The sequence below is a fragment of the Crocuta crocuta genome, unplaced genomic scaffold (genome assembly GCF_008692635.1).
Source record: "Crocuta crocuta isolate KB4526 unplaced genomic scaffold, BGI_CrCroc_1.0 scaffold346, whole genome shotgun sequence".
Taxonomy (NCBI): Eukaryota; Metazoa; Chordata; class Mammalia; order Carnivora; family Hyaenidae; genus Crocuta; species Crocuta crocuta.
This window is the reverse complement of record NW_027527957.1, coordinates 3,934,097-3,957,205: the sequence shown is the minus strand read 5'-3', so window position 1 is coordinate 3,957,205 and position 23,109 is coordinate 3,934,097. Positions and strand designations below refer to the sequence as shown.

The 23,109-nt window shown below is 34.3% G+C and overlaps 1 protein-coding gene and 1 long non-coding RNA gene across 4 annotated transcripts in view; one reads left to right on the top strand and one right to left on the bottom strand.

Annotated features, from left to right (window-relative positions):
* The window catches only part of FSTL5 (follistatin like 5), a 663,363-nt gene that overhangs the window by 316,119 nt on the left and 324,135 nt on the right, over window positions 1–23,109 (bottom strand). For all 3 annotated transcript variants that reach the window (XM_077752758.1, XM_077752759.1, XM_077752760.1), the window contains exon 4: window positions 4,121–4,317. In XM_077752758.1, coding sequence (XP_077608884.1) covers window positions 4,121–4,317 — 197 coding nt within the window. The remainder of the gene's footprint in view (window positions 1–4,120; window positions 4,318–23,109) is intronic.
* Window positions 21,885–23,109, top strand: part of LOC144222265 (uncharacterized) — a 69,329-nt gene continuing 68,104 nt past the window's right edge. Inside the window, exon 1 of the long non-coding RNA XR_013332353.1 lies at window positions 21,885–22,035. This is a non-coding gene — a long non-coding RNA (uncharacterized LOC144222265). The remainder of the gene's footprint in view (window positions 22,036–23,109) is intronic.

Here is a 23,109-nt window from a genome sequence, read left to right as displayed (position 1 = left end):
AGTAATAGAGATGCAATTTGAATCCAACATCTATAATGAAAGTTCTTAACCATAACTGTTACACTTTGATCATTAAAAAAAAAAAGATTATTTTGAAAAAAACATACTAGGACTTCATCACTTTGGAACCACTCACTCCTTTCCATTTCAAATGTTCTCTTTTGATCTTCTGAAATGCATATACTATCTCAATCTTTGTTGATTTCTTCTAGATCCTCAGCTGCCGATGAGAAATCTACTAGTGCACTATCATACATTTTATCAACCTCATAAAAAATTCTTTTGAAAAGTCCAGAATTTCACTTTGTTATCAAGTTGTATTTCATAGTTGGATATTTTCAACATACAAAATGTACCCCCAAACTGAAAGACTAAATGTAGAGTTACAGATGTTTATGTTAAGCTAGAGTGGTAAAGAGATGGATTGGATGTGATTTATTTCTATAACCTGACAGTTTATTTTAGCAGATATTTTCTTGCTGTGACATGTTGTTAGCTGTGATACTAAAGATCCTACTCTTTTAACTATTACTTTTTAATGCATTTTTTCCTCTCAACTAGAAAGACTTCTGTGTTCTAATTTATGTGAAAATCTGGAAAAAAAAATCCAAACAACTCTAGAGCATATATTCATTATGTGAAATAAAAATCGAATGTGTGTAGCCAGCCTTCATGTTGCAATTATAAAACCTCAAAGCCAAATTATATTATTTAATTTTTACTTGTCACCAGCAGTATCTTGCATTTCTGCTAATAACACCTTGTAAATTATTAACAATGACCATTAAGATCTTTTCCCCTTTTACTCTTTAAGTTAAATTATTTGAAAATACCATGATGATATGTTTCTGCATTTATTAATAAAACCATATATATTATTGGTTATAATACTTGGCAAACCGTTCTTAAAAAGTACCTGTAATCTAAAAATACACAAGTCAAAAACGGTATTTGTGCCATATACCTCTAGGTGTTTATTATATCTTTTCAAGAGTGCTGGTTATAACCTTCTGTTGTTCTTGTTGTTGTTTAATTTCTGTTTGTTTTCTTTTTCATAGTTGATTACTGACAGATGAGATACTGATATTTTCACAACATAGTAGGTGGGCATGACTTCTGTACTATGGGATGTATTCAGAAGGAAGCCGGTAAACCTCCCAGATCTTTCCTTGCATGTACCTCATGGGTGGACAAGATAGAAATGGGTTTCTGCAGATAACTTTCAGATGAATTGGAAGGGGACTTTTCAGACATAAAGTGAGTCCAAATAGAAGGTAAAAGAGAAATCACAACTAAATTTTGTAGCAGATGAACTTCATTATGGGTTGAGTTGTACCTTCTCAAAAGATATTTTAAAGACCTGATCCTGTGTACCTCAGAAGATAACATTTTTTTTTAGAAATAGGATTGTTGAAGATGTAATAAGATAAATGAAAATGAGGTCATATTGGAGTAGAGTGGTCCCTTAATCCAATATGACTGGTGTCTTTTCAGAAAAGGCATGGGGTTGTGAGACAGGCACACAGAGTGTGCTATATGACTGTAGAGGCAGAATGATTATTTTACATTTTATTTATTAATTTTGAGAGAGAGAGAGAGAGAGCATGAGTGGGGAAGATGCAGAGAGAGAGAGAGAGAGAGATTGAGAATCCCAAGGAGGCTCTATGTTGACAGCGGGATCTCATGAACCATGGGATCATGACCTGAGTAGAAATCAAGAGTGGGATGCTTAACTAATTGAGACATCCAGGCGCCCTGAGGCAGAATGATGTTATCTCCAAACCAAGGAATCCCAAAGAATGCCTAGCACTACCAGAAGCTGAAAAAGACAAGCAAAGATCCTCCTCCAGTTACTTAAAATGTGCATGGATTAGTCAACTCCTTGGTTTTAGACTTTGAGCTCCTAGAACTGAGGGGCAGGTTGATATAGCCACTGACTTTCTGTTATTTTGTTATGGCTGCCCTAGGAAACGAATACTAACTTGACTGTAGCAGAGACTTGAAATAGGTATAAGTTGCTGTCACTGCCATTTTCTAGTGAGTAGCAATTTTCCATTTGGATTTAGATGTAGGTACTGTGATAATAACTGAATTTGGTCAGATCATGTTTTGTACTCAACCAATGATTACAATGGTGCAGATATGTTCATAAAAACTAACAAATGTATGTAAAAATATATAATGATATATAATACATAATAGAAGCAGAAGCAAAAACACAATATATTCCAATATATCAGGGCCACATAGATCAAGGTGATAGCCTGAATTATAAATTGATTTTAATTAACTATGACATTTCTTATCATTATTATAAATATAAAATTCTAAAGAGTTTCATTCTTGAAAACTAAATCATGAAGTAAATGATAACATAGGTATCTTAATTAAAAGTTTTCTAACTTTACTCTAAAATTCCAGAGTTCAATTCTTTAAATCCCAATGTCTGGATTTAGTAACTACTCAATAAATGCAGGCTGAATTAAAGAAGATAATGAAAATGATATATATTTTAATTAACTAGAATGGCAAGAACTGTAATTAATTTACTTACAAAGGCACTTTGATATAAAGTCTTGAAACTAAGTTACGCTATTCCAAAGCCTAGAAATCCTTGCATAATCAAACCAATATTCCACAATGTCAGATTCTTTAAATAAACCATAAAATTAACCATAAGAGATGAATGGCATGGTGTTATGGAGATAAACTTTTGGGATTTTTTCAACTATATTAACTGCTAAGCACTGTAGCAAAATCCACCTTAATACACCCTATGAGGACAATTACAAAGTCAAAAAATTCTTCAGTGCTATCACCATTTTCCTAGATTGGTTACCCTTTAAGGAGATTGGCTTCTTTTCTCCATTACTCCCTAAAACTTATATACATTTTTGGAGAAACTTTATGTCTCTTATATCACATTTCTATACTATCTACAACTAGTTTAGTTTCTTAGATCTGGGAATTATAATTTCCTTCAAACTGTTCTGTCTGTCTCCATGACACACATAAAACTATTTCTATTTTTTTTTTCCAAAATGGCTCAGGTAAATATCTGTTGTTTATTCAAATAGTCTCTTTACTTGCAAGTTTCTTTTTCTTTCTTGCATTTGGTACAATTTTCAAATGGTGAAATTTAATAATGTGGATTTAAAATTAGACCTAGATTAACTATATCCTAATTGATCTTTGATAATTCAAAAAATAAAATATGTCAGAGATTTAATACCTTCTTAAATGATGTATTTATATCATGTTATAGAATAGTTCCCTTGAATAGTGGATACACAAGTTTTTACTGACTGATAGAAAATTAAACATTATAAAAGCTTCAGGATATATCTGAAGATATCTTACAAATTTTGTAAAAGAACTGATGATTCCCTAAGGTATTTAAGGTACAAAACCTATCAAAAGTAATTATCTTTTTATTGAACTCTAGAACATCATATAAGTGTTATTTGAAAATAATATTGCTGTTGGAGTAGTGTTAGAAGAAAAACAACACCAAAACCCAAAAACCAACCAACCAACCAACCAACCAACCAAACAGCCCTAAAATGGAATTACCTAGGCCAAATCGTCAAACTGGGGTTTAATACATAATCTGCAGTTCAACCTCCCCAAGATACGTAGTCCTTACAAGTCAGTCACAAATTTTTCAGTCAGCACCACTGGGTCTGCCACTGGTCTTTTTCCATCCCCCAAAATGTTATAAGGTAATCTACATTATAATAGCCTTTGCTTTTCCAGCTAAGGGAAAGCAGACTTGAATGGAAAAATCCTTCTCTTTTGCTAATAATTTTCACTCACTCTCTTGCAAAAACTTTCCATTTTGTACAGCTTCCCAAATGCCTCTCTATTTACTAGGTGGGATGCTGTCCAATTCATGAATTGTTTAATAAAGCCAATTATATCTTTAAAATTGACTCCATTGAATCAAATCTTGATTATTTAACAGTAGTTGAATTTTACTCTTAAAAATATGTTTTGTCCACACTCTCACATAATACAGATTAAATGCATATTTTATTAATATAGAATAAATCCACACAGATATAAATAAACTGTACATACCATTTTTATATAAACTTGTTAATTTGATCATTAATCATACCTGAGTTAGTTCATTAATATCTACAAGTCCGTTACTGTCGGCATCAAAATATTTAAACATTTGATCCACCAACAACTTCTTCCAAGACAGGTCATCACCGTTAGGGTTTTCATTTTCTTGTGTAATATATTTTTGATTTTGTAAATCTAAAAGCATGCTTTTCATCTTGCTGTATTCAGTGGCCTTGCAGTTATTTCCTGTAACAAAAGAAGTAAGTTATTTTCAAGGCAATATTATTGAAAAGGAAGCATTTATTGTATTAATGTTAAGAAGCTGATATCTTATAAATACTATAGTTGGTACATAATTTTATCCTCCTACTTTGCATACTTTACAACTTGTACACGGTTAAAATAATAAACTATTTTCATTTACATCAAATCTAATTAAAACATTTACTGTGTGTTTTCTCTATGCTAAAGCAATTGGTTCTATGAGGGGCAGAGAAAAACATGATAGCTCCAATTGTTTAAATACATTGTCTTAGTTTTTTTATGTTTCTTTAAAGGTCTACTTAAATTTTTTTTGAGAGAGAGAGAGGGAGTAGAGGAAGTGCAGAGAGAGAGGGAGACAGAATCTGAAGCAGGCTCTGGTCTGTCACCACAGGGCTCGAAGAGCCCAAGAAGGGGCTAGAATCCAGGAACTATGAGATAATGACCTGAGCAGAAGTCAGATGCTTAATGAACTGAGCTACCCAGGCGACCCCATTATCTTCGTTTTAATCCTCACTATACATTCCTATACAGATAGTTTCAACAGTTTGAACATGAAGTACAGGGAGATGAAATAACTTGCCCCAGGCGAAGGGTTAGATTGTGTTGGATTTTGCACTTGAACTCATAGATATCTATTTTCAAACTAGGGTAGCATATTTTTAACTGGAAGTATGCTTTTTACATTTGAATTTGTTTTGAAGATGTTTGTATGTGTGTGTTTACATTTTTAAAAATCCTATTCCCAATTATACTAAGTTCATACTTGTATTCTTCCAAAAGACTTTACTTATTTTTTCTGATATTCGTTTATCTCTCCTTTTAGAGCACAGTGTACAACATGATATATATTTGTATTTTGTATCTCCAAGTTTTAACTTTGCAAATTTCATCTCCATAAATGAAGTATAAGCTCATTGCACTAACAATGCACCACAGAGCTTCAGTATTTCTTATAAAATAAGGAGGACAATACTGGCAACATCAGAGTTAGTGAAAATAATTGCTTAGCTTAATGTCTTCAAAAATAACTGCAATTGCTCTAATATCTTCACATAATTCTCTTACAAAGGAATTTTCTTACACTGGCCCCTGTGATAATGTCTTTAAATTGAACATTGAAAAGTAGTGTATACTACTGATAGCAAATGTGATATATATATTATAGAAAATACAGTGCCTTATGTAATTCGTAAATGAAAAGAGTAGGTATTATATTGGCCGATAATTTTTACAATGTATTTTTAGAGAATATACAAACTTTATAATTGCTGTCAACGTTGACAATTAGGCTTTAACAGAATCTACAATTTTAAAAGATTTCTAAAGATTTTTAAATATATGTCTGAGAAGTATGGAGTTGAAAAACAGGATTTAAAGTCTCATTCTCTTTCAAGACAAGTTGGAAAACAATCTCTTCTAGAGAGATGAGAGACTGTCTTATGTTTTTAAAGGCAGTGAAATAACGACTGTTTTTCATCAATTTTAGTGTTTAGCAATGCTGTCAAGAACTTCTTTTTTTACAACAAAATGTAAACTTTGTGCTGCAGATTAAGTCAATTTTGCATTATTCCATTCTCAATAAAAAATAATACTAAAAGTGTTTTCATCATAGCTAAGAAATCACTAACAAAAGAGAGAAGTAATCAAATTCAGAGGGATAGGTAGCAATTTTGGTGTCCATGAAAGTGGCACAAAAGAAGCCTTCAAATATGTGTGCCTGTGATTCTGTGTGTGTGTATGCAACAGGAAGAGAGAAATGTGTGATAAAAGAATGAGAAAAAGGATAATAGACCATCCCAATAGCCCTCCCCAGGATTTCTGTATTTGACCTTGGGTCTATATTTCCTTTGCTACTGAGTAGGGTGGAGTTTGGGGGAGCTGATCTCGGGCCATAGACAATGTGGAGACCAGAATGTTGGTGAGAGACAATGGGAATCAGGGCTTAAATACTGAACACCAATTAACTAACATTTAAAATTTGGGGAACAAGGATACAGTTTGAGTTGTTACACTCTAATTTTTGATCAAATTGAGTAAAGTGATCATCATCATGCTCCTAGTAATACTTTCATTTCTCAACTTGTAAATTTCTTTGAAATTTAGGTGGTTGCTGGCAGTCCAAAGAAAATAAAAATAAAAGCATGGTCATTAAGGCATTTACAGTCTATGGAAATACACGAGAAGTAGTTTTGCACTTATGTAAAACTTTGTGGAATTTATAGATTTAATAAAATTTCTGTCATAGATTTTTTTAGCAATAAATAGGAACATCTGCTGTTAACAATAAATTACATGTCATGCCGATTTTTTATGTATTGGGAAGTTTATACATATTAAGTTAGTTAAATCTCACAATAATCCCAGAAGAAAGACAATACAACTATCACCATTTTATAGATAAAGAATTTAAATATCTTGTTCAAAGTTACGAGCTAGAAGGGAGCAGAGTGATTTTTATATACAAGCAATATCCCTTTTATCCTTTATTCTTTGCTTCTCTTATCTTCAGAACTGAGTTTTGAGATCAACTTATACATGGGGCTCAGTAAATTTGCCCAAGGATTATTTATAAAGTAAAGACAAATATCATAATAGAGAAAAAAGAACTCAGAACTCAGAAAAATAAAATGGTCTATCTGAGAAGTAGTAGGAAAATAAGTACTAAAGAGGAAGGTAAAAGGAAAAGAACTTCTCAAGACAGAGGGTCTAATGAGATGATAAATGTTTCAGAGTAAAAGTAAGATAAACAATAAAACATGCCCATTGAATTCCTTAAACTGTAGCTAACTGGTTATTTTAAAGAAAATTTTTAGCAAATAAATGGAGCATTTGTTTAAAAATCTGGAATCTCCTTTTTTATTATATGCCTCTTTCCCATTAGAATTGGTATTTTTCTATTTTGTTTCAATTTCAGTATATGTAACATACAGTGTTATATAGTGAGTCAACACTTTGATGCTTTACCCAGTGCTCGTCATGACAAGTGCACTCCACAATTCCATCACCTGTTTCACCGATCCCCCCACTCACCACCCCTCTGGTAACCCTATGTTTGTTCTCTATTAAGAGAGAAGAGAATTAAGAGTGTTTCTTGGTTTCCCTCTCTTTTTTTTCTTTGTTTTGTTTCTTAAATTCCACGTATGAGTGAAATCACATGGAATATGTCTTTCTCTGACTTATTTCTCTTAGCATTATACTCTCTAGCTATATCCATGTCATTGCAAATGGCAAGATTCATTCTTTTTTATAGCTGAATCATATTCATTGAATATATATATATACATTTATATATATCGCATTTTCTTTATCCATTTTTCTGTTGATGGACACTTGAGCTGCTTCTGCAATTTGGCTGTTGTAAATAATGCTGCAACAGACATAGAGGTTCATGTATCCCTTTTAATTAACGTTTTCTGTAGTTTTGAGGTTAATACCCAGTAGAGCGATTACTAGATTATAGGGTAGTTCTGTTTTTAAATTTTTTTAGGGACCTCCATACTCTTTTTCATAGTGCATGCACCAATTTGCATTCCCACAAACAAGGCATAAGTGGTTCTTTTTCTCCAAATTCTCACCAACACTTGTTGTTTCTTGTGTTTTTCCATTAGCCATTCTGACAGGTACGAGGTCATATCTTAGTGTTGTTTCAATTTGTATTTCCCTGATGATGAGTGATGCTGAACATCTTTTCATGTGCCTGTTGGCCATCTGTGTGTCTTCTTTGGAAGAATGTCTGTTCATGTCTTCTTTCCATTTTAAATTGGATTATTTACTCTTGGGTGTTGGGTTGTATAAATTCCCTATAAAATTGGGATACTAACCCTTTATCAGACATGTCATTTGCAAATATCTTCTAAATGGAGTAGAATTCTTAATATAATGGGTTAAGGAGGAAAAACAGTGAAGATTTGGAATTATTAAATATTTACTACTATTTTTAGTGAAAGGAAAATAACTTGAATTATTAATGAAGCAGAATAAATATTAAGAAATAAATATCAATTAATAGGTATTTGGAAATCATGGACTTATCCATGAATAACATAAGGCATCGGGGTAAGAAATTTTTGTTTGTCTGTTTTGATAAGATGCCTTTCTCAAAGATTAATCAACAAGCAGTGTTAGATTGGTGTAGCTAAGAGAAAGAAATATTTTCCTGGATTTGCCTCCTATTCTGGGAGAGCAGTTAGAGATCTCCTCTACTGTCCCTGGTTTAGACACTGAGAACAAGACAAATGAGATCCTATTGTTGGTATATATACCATCATACGTCCCATGAATGCAGTGACACTGAGACTGTTTTGATTCTTGATTCAGTCATTCAAAGGGGAGTTAAAATCCATCTGGCCTTGAGGGGCTGGGAAGAATATAGAATCTCTGACATTCAAATGGCTGCACCTGTGTAGTTAGCTGGGAATGCCTCTCCAAGTCTGTATGGAACCAATGATAATTACATTTTATATATCCTATAGTACATCCATCTGTTTGAGGACATGGTAAGTGCTAAAAATTATAGATTATATCAATTATCCTTAGTGTTATGCTTTCCAAAAACTGTTTTCATCTTTTTGAAATTACACTTTTATCCCTCCCCCATCCATCAATAAAAACTACCTATTCCTTCAACACAAAGATATTCAAATCTAAATATATAAGAATATTATTTTCCTTTTTGACATTTATAGTTAGAATTTGATTAATTTCATTCTAATATAAGCTAAAATCTTAGATATTCAAAGAATAAAAATTGAATGTTTATATTTTAATGTTAATTCTAATCATGCATTCGAATGTATATTGGAACTCTTTTTTCCTTAAATGGTTCAACAATTGTTAATAAAATCCTTTCACACATTTTATTTATTTATTTCAAAGTTTATTTTGTCATTTACTTTTGAAAGAGAGAGAGAGAGAGAGAGTTGGAAGGAAGGGGCAGAGAGAGGAAGAGAGAGAATTCCAAGCAGGTTCCGCATTGTCAGCGAAGAGCCCAATGCAAGGCTTGATCTCACAAACCATGAGATCATGACCTGACCAAAATCAAGAGTCAGATGCTTAACCAACTGAGCCACCCAGGTGCTCCTCACATATCTTTCGAAAAAATATTTTGTATTTATAGCATAAGGAATACATCAAAACTTTAGTATATTGACTTTGTATGTATATGTGAATCAAATTCAACATGGAAAACTATTATATTTAAGTTAACTTGTGAGTTGTTAAGGTGTGTATGAAGGGGGTACATTTATCTTTTTTTAAAAAATAGTTTATTGTCAAGTTGGTTTCCATATAACATCNCTCCTAATCCTCCTATACGTGCAATCATGGTATCTGTCCTTCTCTGCCTGATTTATTTCGCTCAGCATAACACCCTCAAGTTCCATCCATGTTGCTACACATGGCCAAATTTCATTCTTTCTCATTGCCATGCAGGAGGTACATTTATCTTGATTAAAAGTAGTTTGAAAGGAATTAAAACAAACTTTAATCCTTAACTGGAATATCTATTTAAATGTGAAAAAGACAAAGGTGTAATTGTTTTGTGTTATATGAACTCTACCTAAATATCATATTAAAAAATATATTCTAGGGGTACCTGGGTGGCTCAGTTGGTTAAGTGTCCTACTCTCGATTTTGGCTCAGGTCATGATCTCATGGTTCATGAGTTTGAGCCCTGCATCGGGCTCTGCACTGTTAGTTCAGACTCTCTCTCTGCAGGACTCTCTCTCTCTTCCTTCTCCTGCTTGTGCTCTCTTTCTTTCTCTCTCTCAGAATAAATAAACTTTAAAACAGTTTATGATAATTATATACAAAATTAATGTGAGTTAACTATGTTTCAGATACTATTCTATTCTAGGAATTCACTAATACAAACACACATACATGTACCACTTCACAACTTAAGACATTTAAAGAGCCATGGTGTTTTTTAAAGTTTTTTAAAAATGTTTGTTTACTTATTGAAAGAGAGAGAATGAGGTGGGAAAGGGCAGAGAGAGATGGAGAGAGAATCCCAAGCAGGCTCCATGCTGTCGGTGCAGAGCCTCATTCAGGGCTCAATCTTATGAATCGTGAGATCATGACTTGAGCCAAAATCAAGGGTTGGACACTCAACAGACTGACCCCCCAAGTGCCGCTTTTAAGTTTTTATTTAAATTCAAAATAGTTAACATACAGTATAACATTAGTTTCAGGTATATGATAAAGTGATTAAACACTTCTATACACTCAGTGTTCATCACAGCAATTGCACTCCTTAATCCCTATCACATATTTTACCCATCCCTACACCCACCACCCTTCAGGTAACCATCAGTTTGTTTTCTATGGTTAAAGTTCTGTTTCTTGGTTTGAAGCAGGGATTTTTTTTAAAATAAAGAATACACTTTATTTTCTAAACTAGTTTTAAGTTCACAGCAAAACTGATCAGAAAGTAAAGATTTTCCATATACCTTCTGGCTCCTACATGCACAGACTTCCCCACTATTAATATTCTGCAACAATCAGTCAACATACAGCACAATCTCTTCAAGTTCACTAGAAATTATACAAGTGTAGTATTCTAAAGTGGGCTTCCTTCATTTAGTAATAAGCATTTCATATTCCTACAAGTTGTCTCATGGCTTGAGAACTCACTTTTTTTTTAGCATTGAATAATGTTCCATTGTCTGGATGTATCATACTTTATCCATTCACCTACTGAAAGACATTATGGTTGCTTCTAAGTTTTGGAAATTAAGACTGAAGCTGCTATAAATATCTGTGTTAAAATATATTTGTATGGCCTTAGCTTTTAACTCTTTGGGGTAAATACAAAAATGCATAATTCCTGGAGCATATGATAAAATTATGTTTAATTTAGTAAGAAATCAATAAACTGTCTTCCAAATAGCTGTACCATTTTGTATTTCCATCAGAGATGTATGAGAATTCCTGGTGTTACACATACTCGCTGGCACTTGGTGGGGGGCAGTGTTCTGAATTTTCACTATCTAATACACGTGTAGTGGCACCTCATTGTTGTTCTATGGACAATTTTTTTAAGTTAATAAGTAACTATATTTTCAAGAGATATTGGTTCTTCTACCTTTTCCCACTCTTTGCATCCACAATGTAATTTCGCTTAGTTTAATATTTCCTTCAGCATTGTTGAATACTTAAAAGATAATGAAGAATGCAGTTAACTGAATTGGTACAGTTACTGATTAATTTTGGGAATTAATCTTACTGGAAATAAAAGGAAAGCATTGTGAGTTAAATATCTATTCTCCAAATGCTTTGCTACTTATGATATAACTTTTGCCAATTATATCCCACACTGTCATTGACAACTGCCTACAAATCTTTATAAGCAGTATTTAAAACAGGGTTTGACTTTCTAGTTTGGCAAATGTGATTGTATATTAGAATTTCAATAAAAGTTCTCTAGTAAGCAGGTCACTTTGGTCTCTAAACCCTGTGAGAGCATTAATTAAGATGCCCTTTAAAGGGTCAAATTAGGGGGGCGCCTGGGTGACTTAGTTGGTTAAGCGTCCGACTTTCGCTTAGGTCATGATCTCGCATTTCGTGGGTTCAAGACCCGCGTCGGGCTCTGTGCTGACTGCCAGCTCAGAGCCTGGAGCCTGTTTCAGTCTGTGACTCCCTCTCTCTCTGACCCTCCCCTGCTCACGCTATCTCTCTCTCTCTCCTAGAAATAAATAAGACATTTAAAAAAAAATAAAGGGTCAAATTAGGCACAGGATGCTCTATTTCCAATGGTGCTCTTCAACGGTGACACCCTTTGGAACAAGTACTCATCATAGCTGTTACTTACTATCACCACCCTCTCTCATCCTCACGAACACAATCACATATTAGAAAGACGCAGAGAATGCAACAAAATAAAACAGCACAATACAATGGTGAAATTTATCACCTAGAATGCTTGAAAACCTAAAAGAAAAATAAACATTTATCTTACCCAAAGAAAGTAAAACTTGTAATATTGATTATCATAACTGGCAAAATGTGTTATTTTGTTTAGTGAATTCAAAAGTCTCTTAAAACATTATCTTTGTAGGAAAAACCAGGAAAATGTAATATGCCTCATATGAAAATTGTATCTGTCTTCCAACATATGAAACTTAATGTTGTTAAGCAATTTATTAATTAATTTTCCCTACCTATTTTTTCTGATAATCTATCTACAAATATTTTGTACGTGATAGGTAAGGCTTTCTGTATTTTTATAATCTCACAATTATTGTTAATATGTGAAAGCATATGGACTTAACCATTATAACACATAGACCATAGAGCTCTTGTTGTGGTAGCCTTCTTTGTTTTATTAAAGTTATTAATTCTAATTCATTACCTATATTTATATTACTTCTTGGAGTGATACATAAAATAAACTGCTTAACTTTTGAAGAATTTCACCAAACCATTTAAGATTAACCAGGTTACAAAAAACTAAATCTATCCCTGCAACAATTATAAGTCAAAACTGAGAATCATATAACTCCATTGAAAATAAATCTCTTAGTTCTTAGTACTTTTGAACCCTAAATGACCTTTTCCAACAATTTTATCACATCACTGAAATATTTTGGTTGTCAATGAAAATGTTATTGTTTGTATTGATGTTACAAAAGACATGCCAATCATATCTGTGAAGCCATAATCATGTAATGATTTCTAAACCAATATTTACACAGCAATTATTGTTTGCTGGCACTGTTCTAGGTATTTTATAGATAACTCATTTAATCTTTATAATGACCCTATAAAGTAAGTACCATTACCTTGCATATCATTGGAAGTATAACAAGCCCAATAATAGGTTTGACATTTGACATTATGTGAAAAGTTGAGAAACATCTAATCCTAGAATTGTAAGCCTATCACTCAGAAATTAACTCAGAAGTTTCCCTTAAGTACACAGAACTAACAAATTACGTCTGTTTGTCTATTGAGAAGCTAGAGAAGTTTCAAGCATGAAATCTGATATACATAGTCAATAATGAATATTATTTATTTATTTTTGTCTTCTATGTTGAGAGACAGAGGCCTTTGGTTGGTAGGATCTTTAATTTCCACCACAATCATTAGGGCCACTACTTTATAAGACATGAATGACTTGTCAAGTCTATCTAAACATTATAATTTTGTATGCGCACACTTAAAAAATGTAAATCAAGGGGCGCCTGGGTGGCTTAGTTGGTTAAGCGTCCGACTTTCACTTAGATCATGATCTCGTGGTTCGTGGGTTCGAGCCCCACGTCGGGCTCTGTGCTGACTGCCAGCTCAGAGCCTGGAGCCTGTTTCAGTCTGTGAATCCCTCTCTTTCTGACCCTCCCCTGCTCACGCTGTCTCTCTCTCTCTCTCCTAGAAATAAATAAAACATTAAAAAATGTAAATCAAATGTTGATACAATTACCAGACAAGTTTGATAAACCACAAAGAAAAACTGTAATCTTTCCATATGGAAAATGTAGATCAAGCAGCAGTAACATCACACTTTGGTCTGTAATAAATCTAGAAATGTACTCTTATAGGACAATAGAACTCTTCCTTAAGTGTGAAGCTTAACGTTAAATTTATCTATAGAAGCTAGAGGTTGAATTAATTTCTTTCTGAAGTTTATCCATGAGCCCTGCCCTGGGTTCTTTCGGCAGTTTGGTTTTATAAACTCCTGGTTATGGACATGAGCATGTGTCTTTTTCTGGTCACTGAGTAAGTTAGTGACTTATTATTAAGTCATACACATCTTGCTTTCTGATAGCTCAGCTATTCTTTGTCTCATTTATCACAAAAAAGTACCGAAGTGATGGTGAAAAATATAATTTTTTTCTGGGGTTTCTACTTCTTATATACTCTATATAACTTATTCATTCTTTTTTGCCAAACAAACAGAAGAGACAGTAATTACAAATGAGCATCAGCCTCTGGCTGTGCTTTATGCTACCAAATGTAACAGGAACTATTATTTCAAAAATAAACCTAATTCTTTTTTAAAAAATGTTTTAATGTTTATTTTTATTTTTGAGAGAGAGAGAGAGAGAGAGACAGAACATGAAGGGAGTGGAGCAGAGAGAGAAGGAGACACAGAATCTGAAGCAGGCTCTGGGCTCTGAGCTGTCAGCACAAAGCCTGACATGGGGCTTGAACCCATGAACTATGAGATCATGATCTGAGCAGAAGTCAGATGCTTAACTGACTGAGCCACCCAGGGGTCCCCAAAATAAATCTAATTCTAATCACCTATAAATAAGTACACATTATCATATATTAAACATCACAACAGCAATGTTCATAGTGTTGATGCTGTTGTTTTATAATAGATACTTTCATATAGGTTCAATCTTGAAGTGGGTTAATGTAAATATCAGTATATAGCTTGTTGGATTTGGAACGAGAGGTCTTGTATGTAGTGTATGTGGGTGTATAGTATCACCTTACTGGATTTCTTTTTTTAAATCAATGATCACGTATTTTTAATTTATCTGAATAGACGCAGTGTACAAAAAGCCATTTGCTTCTGGGAGCAACAACTATGTATTAATTGTCATTATTGCTTTTAAGCACAGCTGGTCTTTAAGAGACATTGTTCTATAAAGGTCCTACGACATTTCATATATAGATCGGTCATAGCATGGATGCTAGCATTAATTACTTCCTCACTGTCACAAACCAACCAAATAAACAGAAATGATTCTACTAATTTGTGTCCTTCTATAGAAGAGAATTACTTTGTGTTTTCAAATAGTCTTGGTTTTAGTAGTTCAGTAGTTAAATGGTCAAAAGAGGACATCTTCAATTGTACATATATCTGTTGTTTTCTACTATGTAATGATTCTTTAGAGTATGTCTGAAGTGGACCTTATTTTCATCTTAAATTTCAATAACTCACACATAAAATACTATATAGTAAGAATATTTGGGGGTGCTTGGGTGGCTTAGTCAGTTATGCATCTGACTATGTCTTAGGTCATGATTTCGTGGTCCATGACTTCAAGCCCTGCATCAGACTCTGCACTGACAGCTCAGACCCTGGAGTCTGTTTTGGATTCTGTGTCTCCTTCTGTCTCTGCCCCTTTCCCTCTCATACTGTCTCTCTCTTTCTCTCAAAAAAGAAAAATAAATAAATAAAACATTGAAAATTTAAAAAAGAAAAGAACATTTGGCTATACATAATCTTTATGCAATGCCCATTGTTTTGTTATCAGGAAGACTATAAATTTTATTTGTTCAATTCCTCAGCATTACATATCATAGAAATATAACACTATGACATTTTATTTTAATTCACCCATATGTAGTCGCACAAGATAAGAAATAAGTATTTATTAGGCATGAACTTTCTTATGGATATCAGTCACTTTTTTAAGTTTTTTAATTTATTTTGAGAGAGAGAAAGAGAGAGAGAATGTGCACATGAACAGGAGAGGGGCAGAGAGAGAGGGAGAGAGAATCCCAAACTGCCAGCATGGAGTCTGACACAGGGCTCAAATTCACAAACTGTGAGATCCTGACCTAAGCTGAAATCAAGAGTTAGATACTTAACTGACTGAGCCAGATGGCCGATCACATTTTAGCAATAGTTCATCATGACCTTGACCAAAGATACTTAGGAACTAGAAAAGGCAGAGGGCAAACTATGCAAGCATTGTAAATAGGCGGAGCAGGGTATTCAGTACTGGAAAGTTTCTATCTTAAGTACAGACTGTGTATCTCTTCAGTAGAAATTGGGTTTATGAAACAGTGAGCAAATCAATAGAGAGGAAATGACAAATTAATTTTTAAATGTTTATTTATGTGGAAAGAGAGAGGAGAGGGTGCGTGCCATGTGCAGCTGCAGGAGAAGGACAGAAATTGAGGGAGAGAGAGAATCCCAGGCAGGCTTTGTATTCTCAGCACAGAGCCTGATGCAGGGCTTTATCTCATGAACTGTGAGATCATGGCCTGAACCAAAATGAGGAGTCCAAGCTTTAATCAACTGAGTCCTGATGAATTAAATTTTAAATTAGATGAGTTTGAGGTAATTTGGGGATATCCTGTTCAAGGTCTCAATGCAGGGAAAAGAAAATATAGTTATAGTTCAGAGCTTATTAGTTCAGAAGGAAAAAAGTTATTGATCAATTGGGCTAATGAGTCATTGGCGAATGCATGATATTTGTGCATCATTCTTGGGAAGAGCACTGGGTGTTATCTGTAAGTGATGAATCATTAAATTTTGGTCCTGAAACCAATATTACACTATATGTTAACTAACTAGAATTTACCTAAAAACTTGAAACAATAACAAAAATATAATAAAAGAGGGAACTTGCAGAGTGTGAAGTGAAGGCAACAATGGCCAAACCATGACCACACACATTTTCAAGGAATATTAAGATACATATTTATTTTCTTAATTTTTAAATGTTTTATTTATTTTTGAGAGAGAGAGAGAGAGATCAAGTGCAAATGAGGGAGAGGCAGAGAGAAAAGAAGACACAGAATCCAAAGCAGGCTCTAGGCTCTGAGCTGTCAACCCAGAGCCTGATGCAGGGCTCAAACTTATAAAGCACCAGATCATGACCTGAGCTAAAGTCAGTTTAATCAACTGAGCCACCCAGGCACCACAAGACACAGATTTCTTATAAAGAGACTGCTAAAGCACTGAATACTTTGCTGGAAGAAGAAATGGAGATTATTCTATCACACAACTTTATTTATTTATTTATTTATTTATTTATTTATTTATTTATTTTTAATTTCTTTAGTGTTTATTTTTGAGAGAGAGAGAGAGGCAGAAAAACAGGGATGCACAGAATCTGAAGCAGCCTCCAGGCTCTTAGCTGTCAGCACAGAGCCCGATGCAAGTCTTGAACTCACAGACAACAAGATCATGACCTGAGCCAAAATCGGAAGCTTAACTGACTGACTCACCCAGGTGGGTCATCACACAACTTTATGTGTTAAAATATATTACTCAAAAAGGAAAAAAAATGACTGACTGCTGCATATTACATGGAAGAACATGACGAAGTTAGATGTTCCCTTTCTCTGAAATGCAAAGTTAACTATGAAATTCAACTGTAATTTTTATTTTCACCTTATTCAAAGGTGTGTGTGTGTATAAAACAATACCTGTGGTTATATTAATATGAGTAATACAGCACTTGTAGAGATATATTCCTTTGATACAGTATTGACTAATGTTTAGAAAAACCCTATGGGCTGCTTTTTTTTTTTTTTTTAATATTTTTTTATTTACTTGTAGGAGAGAGAGAGAGAGAGACAGCGTGAACAGGGGAGGGTCAGAGAGAGAGGGAGAGACAGCGTGAACAGGGGAGGGTCAGAGAGAGAGGGAGACACAGACTCCGAAATAGGCTCCAGGCTCCGAGCTGGCAGTCAGCACAGAGCCCGACGCGGGGCTCGAACCCACGAACCGCGAGATCATGACCTAAGCGAAAGTCGGACGCTCAACCGACTAAGCCACCCAGGCGCCCCTCCTATGGGCTGCTTTAACACAGATAAGTTCAAGATAACTTTATCATGAAATGTTGCTTTTTCATTAAATTGATTTTCTCAAGTTAATTTTGCTACAATTTAAAGCGTGAGTTATGAATGCCCTTGTATAAGGAAAAAATTTTAAATGTGTGAAATNGCTGGCAGTCAGCACAAAGCCCGACGTGGGGCTCGAACCCACGAACCACGAGATCATGACTCAAGCAAAAGTCGGACGTTTAACCGACTAAGCCACCCAGGCGCCCCAAATGTGTGAAATTTCTAAACTTGATGTAAAATTCCTAATTTTTACATTATGAATAAATACTAAAAGAGAATTACTTAAGGAGTTGTCCTCATGTATTTTTTCAGATGCAAATGAATTATAAGCTTCTTATTTAAAAAAAATATTTTTAACATTTATTTTTTTGAAAGACAGAGAGAGACTGTGTGATCAAGGGAGGGGCAGAGAGACAGAGAAGGAGACACAGAATCTGAAACAGGCTCCAGGCTCTGAGCTGTCAGCACAGAGCCCGATGCAGGGCTTGAACCCAGGATCTGTGAGATCATGACCTGAGCTGAAGTCAGATGCTTAACCCACTGAGCCACCCAGACACCCCATAAGGATCTAATTTTTAAGACATTCATTTTGCAAATGAATTGCAGAATTATTTAATAATTTTTTTTGAAACAATGCCTGACTTTCTGGTTTCTAAGGAAAAAGAAAAACTAAGTTGTTTGCCTTTCCATTAACTCTAAAATCCTTATTTATTTAATTTCTTGATTTAGTTCTCTGTTTTGACCAGTGGAAACAAAAACATCATCTCTTTGAAGATAACATACATTAATATTCATACATTTATATTTATACATGTTCATGTAGATACTAATGAAAAAATACATAATGGTTTAGTAACATTTTCTTCAATTAAATTAATTTCTTCTTAACTCCATAATTAAAATAGTGATGGTGGTTATAAAAATTATGTCTTAATGTTTTTCATTCTGTGTGACTTCAGTGTTGTTGAGGCCACATACGGATTTCTAGTACTACAGTTTGGTAAGTTTGGAATGAGCAAAGAAATTATTAGGTATCTCCAGTGGAAAATTATTCATTATTTATAACATGACTCTCAGGTTTATCTGACTTCAGCCTTTCACTGCCTTTGAAATATTTTACTGCTCTGTAAATTGTAGATAACTGTTACCAATGAAAAGTAATTCTTATCTATGAACTTGCAAATGAATTCTGACTGGAAGAGATTCAGTCGATTTCTCATCCCTCTTTTAAGGAAAAAGCCAGATTCACATCCACCTGTAACTGTATTTCCACAGTTGTTTACTCCACATAAGTATGTGGCTCTTTGACTTCTTTGAACTTATTATAACATCTGCCTAGGTCCCTCATGAATAACAAGTTTGCTAAATATTTAACATGTGGTAAACCATGCTTGGATTTCGGTTGGTACCCAATACTTCATTCAGGACCAGGTCCCTAGCACAGATCCATCTTTTTGGAATTCTGCCAGGTTTAGAGACTAAATACAAAGCTATGTGAGTCAAGATCAGAATTTTTATTTTATTTTAATGACTATTCAATCATCCTTAAGTGATCTTTCCCAGATTTGGTAAAAGATCTCAAGGGAGGCAAAGAAAGTTTGGCCCTTAATTTGTGGAAAGATGGCAGTCATTTTAAAAGTCCAAGAAGTATAACTTTTTAAATGGTCCAAAGAAGATAGGATATTGTATCATAGAAGGAAAAAAAAGAAAAAAACAAACAAAAAACCCCACAACTAAACAAACAGGAAGGGAAAAGAGGACAAGAGAAAAAAACGAGACAAAGTGAAAGATTATTTCACACTGAAGAATAGACTTGTTTCGCAGATAACTCATTTCCCTTCCTTTGTTCATGACAAGGAATTGTCAAAGAGCAATCTGAGAGAATTAGCCATCTCAAGTTATCTTAAGTTTAATAGATTTTTAAAAAACAATCTAATGCAGGTTTGAACAAACTTCTGTAAAGGGCCAGAGGGTAAATATTTTAGGCTTTGTGGCCCATGTCATTTCTGTCATGACTACTTTACTTTGTTACTATGGGGCAAAAGCAGACATTGGCAGTACATGAATAAATGGTCATGGCTGTGCTCCAATAAAACTTTATGTACAAAAGCAGGTAGTGGCCATGGTCTGCTGTCCCCTGATGTAGAGAATAATGGGATAGCATAGAAAAATAGCAGTATAAAATTAATTATCATTATTTCTGCTTTCTTGGTTTTTGGCTCTTTTCTTGAAATTTAAGTGTTGAATTTTTGGGAAACAGGAAAAAGACACAGGTACAGGTATATTCAATACTGAATTCAAAAGTAGCATTTTGGGGGGCCCTCTGGGTGGCTCAGTGGGTTAAACGTCCGACTTTGGCTCAGGTCATGATCTCACAGTTTGTGATCAGGCTCTGCACTGACAGCTCAGAGTCTGGAGACTGCTCCTGATTCCGTGTGTCCCTCTCTCTCTTCCCCTCCCCTGGTCATACTCTGTCTCTCTCTCTCAAATAAAAATAAACATTAACAAAATTTTAAATAGCATTTTGTCTTGATTTTAAAAGCTTCCTTAATGTGTCACATAGTTACATTTCAAAAAGTGTGATAAATTAATACTTTATATAAATTTAAGGAGTAATAGTAAAGGAGGGCTATTATATCACATATATCCCTGGAAAGTCATTGATTTTTTTCTATTGTCATAAAATAAAAGACTAAACCTTTTATTTTTATTGAAGGTCAAAAGGGGTTGTTTTAGGTGAAAGCATTTTGTTAAATATAGTCAGAAACATTCAGTATTATACTAATTTATGAACATAGGAAAGATCTGCCATTTGCCTAGTAGGGATAGTCAGGAAAGCTAGACAAATAGGTAATCAGACCCCAAAGAGATTGTTGTCACAGCTTGAAGTTGCTTTTAAGGTGCACTGAATGAGAGACTAGAACTCTCAGAAGCAGTTTTTAATGTGTGTTTCATATTATAGTCACCCGAGGAGCATTAAAACAAGTGATGCCTGGGCCTCTTTCTCAGAGTCTGATTTAATTGATCTGGAGTGGTGCCTGAGCATCAATATTTTTAAAAAGTGTTTCAGATTACTCATACATGCATCCAAGGTAGCGAGCCACCGTTTCAGAGTTTAAATAAAGTAGATTATAACCATATCCTTATAAGAGGAAAAGCAGACTTGACATTAGTTCGGGAGCTAAATCTAGACCATGATCTCCTAGTTGCTTCTTCACACACATGGGCCTAGTAGCCTATGCAACAGAAAAATGAGCATTCAGGAATTGTTATGATTTCTGTGTGCTGCAATATTGTAAATCTGAGTTAAATCTGTAAAGCTTAAGAAAAATATGCTTTTATCAATGTATTGCAATTCTGAGTCCCAACTACTTTTTTAAAAAGTTTATTTTTTGGGAGAGAGACAGAAAGAGTGGGGTGGGGAAGGCAGAGAGAGAGGGAGACACAGAATCTGAAACAGGCTTAGGCTCTGAACTGTCTGCACAGAGCCCTATGTGGGGCTCGAACTCGTGAACTGTGAGATCATAACCTGAGCTAAAGTTGGCCACTTAACTGACTGAGCCACCCAGGCGCCCCTTGTCCCATCTACTTTTAATATCCAACCTAGGGGCAACCTAGGCAATGTCCCCAGTCCATATGTAGGATGTAAAAATGCAGAACAGCCAGTTAATTTAGAATTTCAGATAAATAATGAACAAATTTTGGCATACATATTCCCAAATACTGTGTTATATTTTATCTGACATTCTTAGCTACTAACTCTCACCTAAATCATTCAATTACCTTTAAGGCAGCATTACATTTATCCTAATCTCATATACATGGATTTTAAAAACCTGACATTCTCTTTCTTTGAATCGGTAAGATTCGTCCATTTATATGTATTACTGTTATGGTCTGAGTGTTTGTGTTCTCTCAAAATTCATATGTTGAAATTCTACTGCTCATTGTGATGGTATTAGAAGACTGGACCTTTGGGAGATACTGAGGTCATGAGAATAGAACCCTCATGAGTGGGATTAGTGGTCTTATAAACCCCAAAGGGCTCCCTAACCTTTTCTGCCATGTAAAGATGCAGACCTCACACACAGCTGTCCATGAGCCAGGAAGCCCTCACCAAACATGGAATCTGTTGGTGCCATAATCTTGAAATTTCCAGCCTCCGGAACTGTAAGAAAATACATTGTTGTTTTTAATTAACTACTCAGTCTGTGGTATTTTGTTAGAGCAGTCTGAATGGACTAAGACAAATATGATCAATGTCTTTGAATTTGTTTTTGTAACTTTTATTCGGGCTCCTATTGTTTTGTTTTTTATATTTTCTTTTTGGATATATTTTCTTTGTTTTGTTTTTATTGTATCATTTTCCTGTTACTGATGCAGAATTTATATGCCCCTTTTAAAAATTTATTTTAGTGTTTGCCCTCAGTATTTTAGAATATATGTTTATTGTAGAAATATCTTATATTCTTTTTTGTGTCTTTGAGAAATTTATTTAAAATTCCTTTCATTGGAGCACCTGGGTGGCACAGTCAGTTAACTGACTTGATTTCAGCTCTTGATTTCCGCTCAGGTCATGATCTCAGAGTCCGGGGTAGGATTGAGCCCTGTGTAGGCTCCATGCCGGGTATGGAGCCTGCTTAAGATTCTCTCTCACCCTCTCCTTCTGCTTCTCTCCCATTCTTTCTCTTGCTCTCAAAAAAGAAAAAAAAAACTTACATTAATAGTCCAATTCTTTTATGGGATTATTATTTTGTTCTTATTTTCTTGAAGTCTTAGGAGGTGATGAGATAAATGTTTAATCTCATTAGCCTTCTTTTACCCTTCTTCCTTAGTTTCTATTACATTTCCCCATCCATACTAGTAGGTAATTTAACTCAGGATTCGGGATTCTAGCATTCATCTGATTTTAGCATTAATTTCTTAACTGCCTAACTTGCAACCTTCTATATTTTCAATCTTGCCAACTTCAGTCTAATTACTGTTAATCTATAAATTACCATTTTCAGGTAACTTTTCTACTTCAAACTTTTTTTTTAGCTGATTCATCTTCTTTTATTTATTTATTTATTTTTAAATAGTTTATTGTCACGTTGGTTTCCATATAATACGCAGTGCTCATCCCCACAAGTGCCCTCCTCCATGCCCATCACCCCCTCTCTACTTCAAACTTTTAAATGGTTTACCATTCCTATCTATATTTAGTCCAAACAGAAAAATGTGATGCAGCTCTGCCTTTCGTCA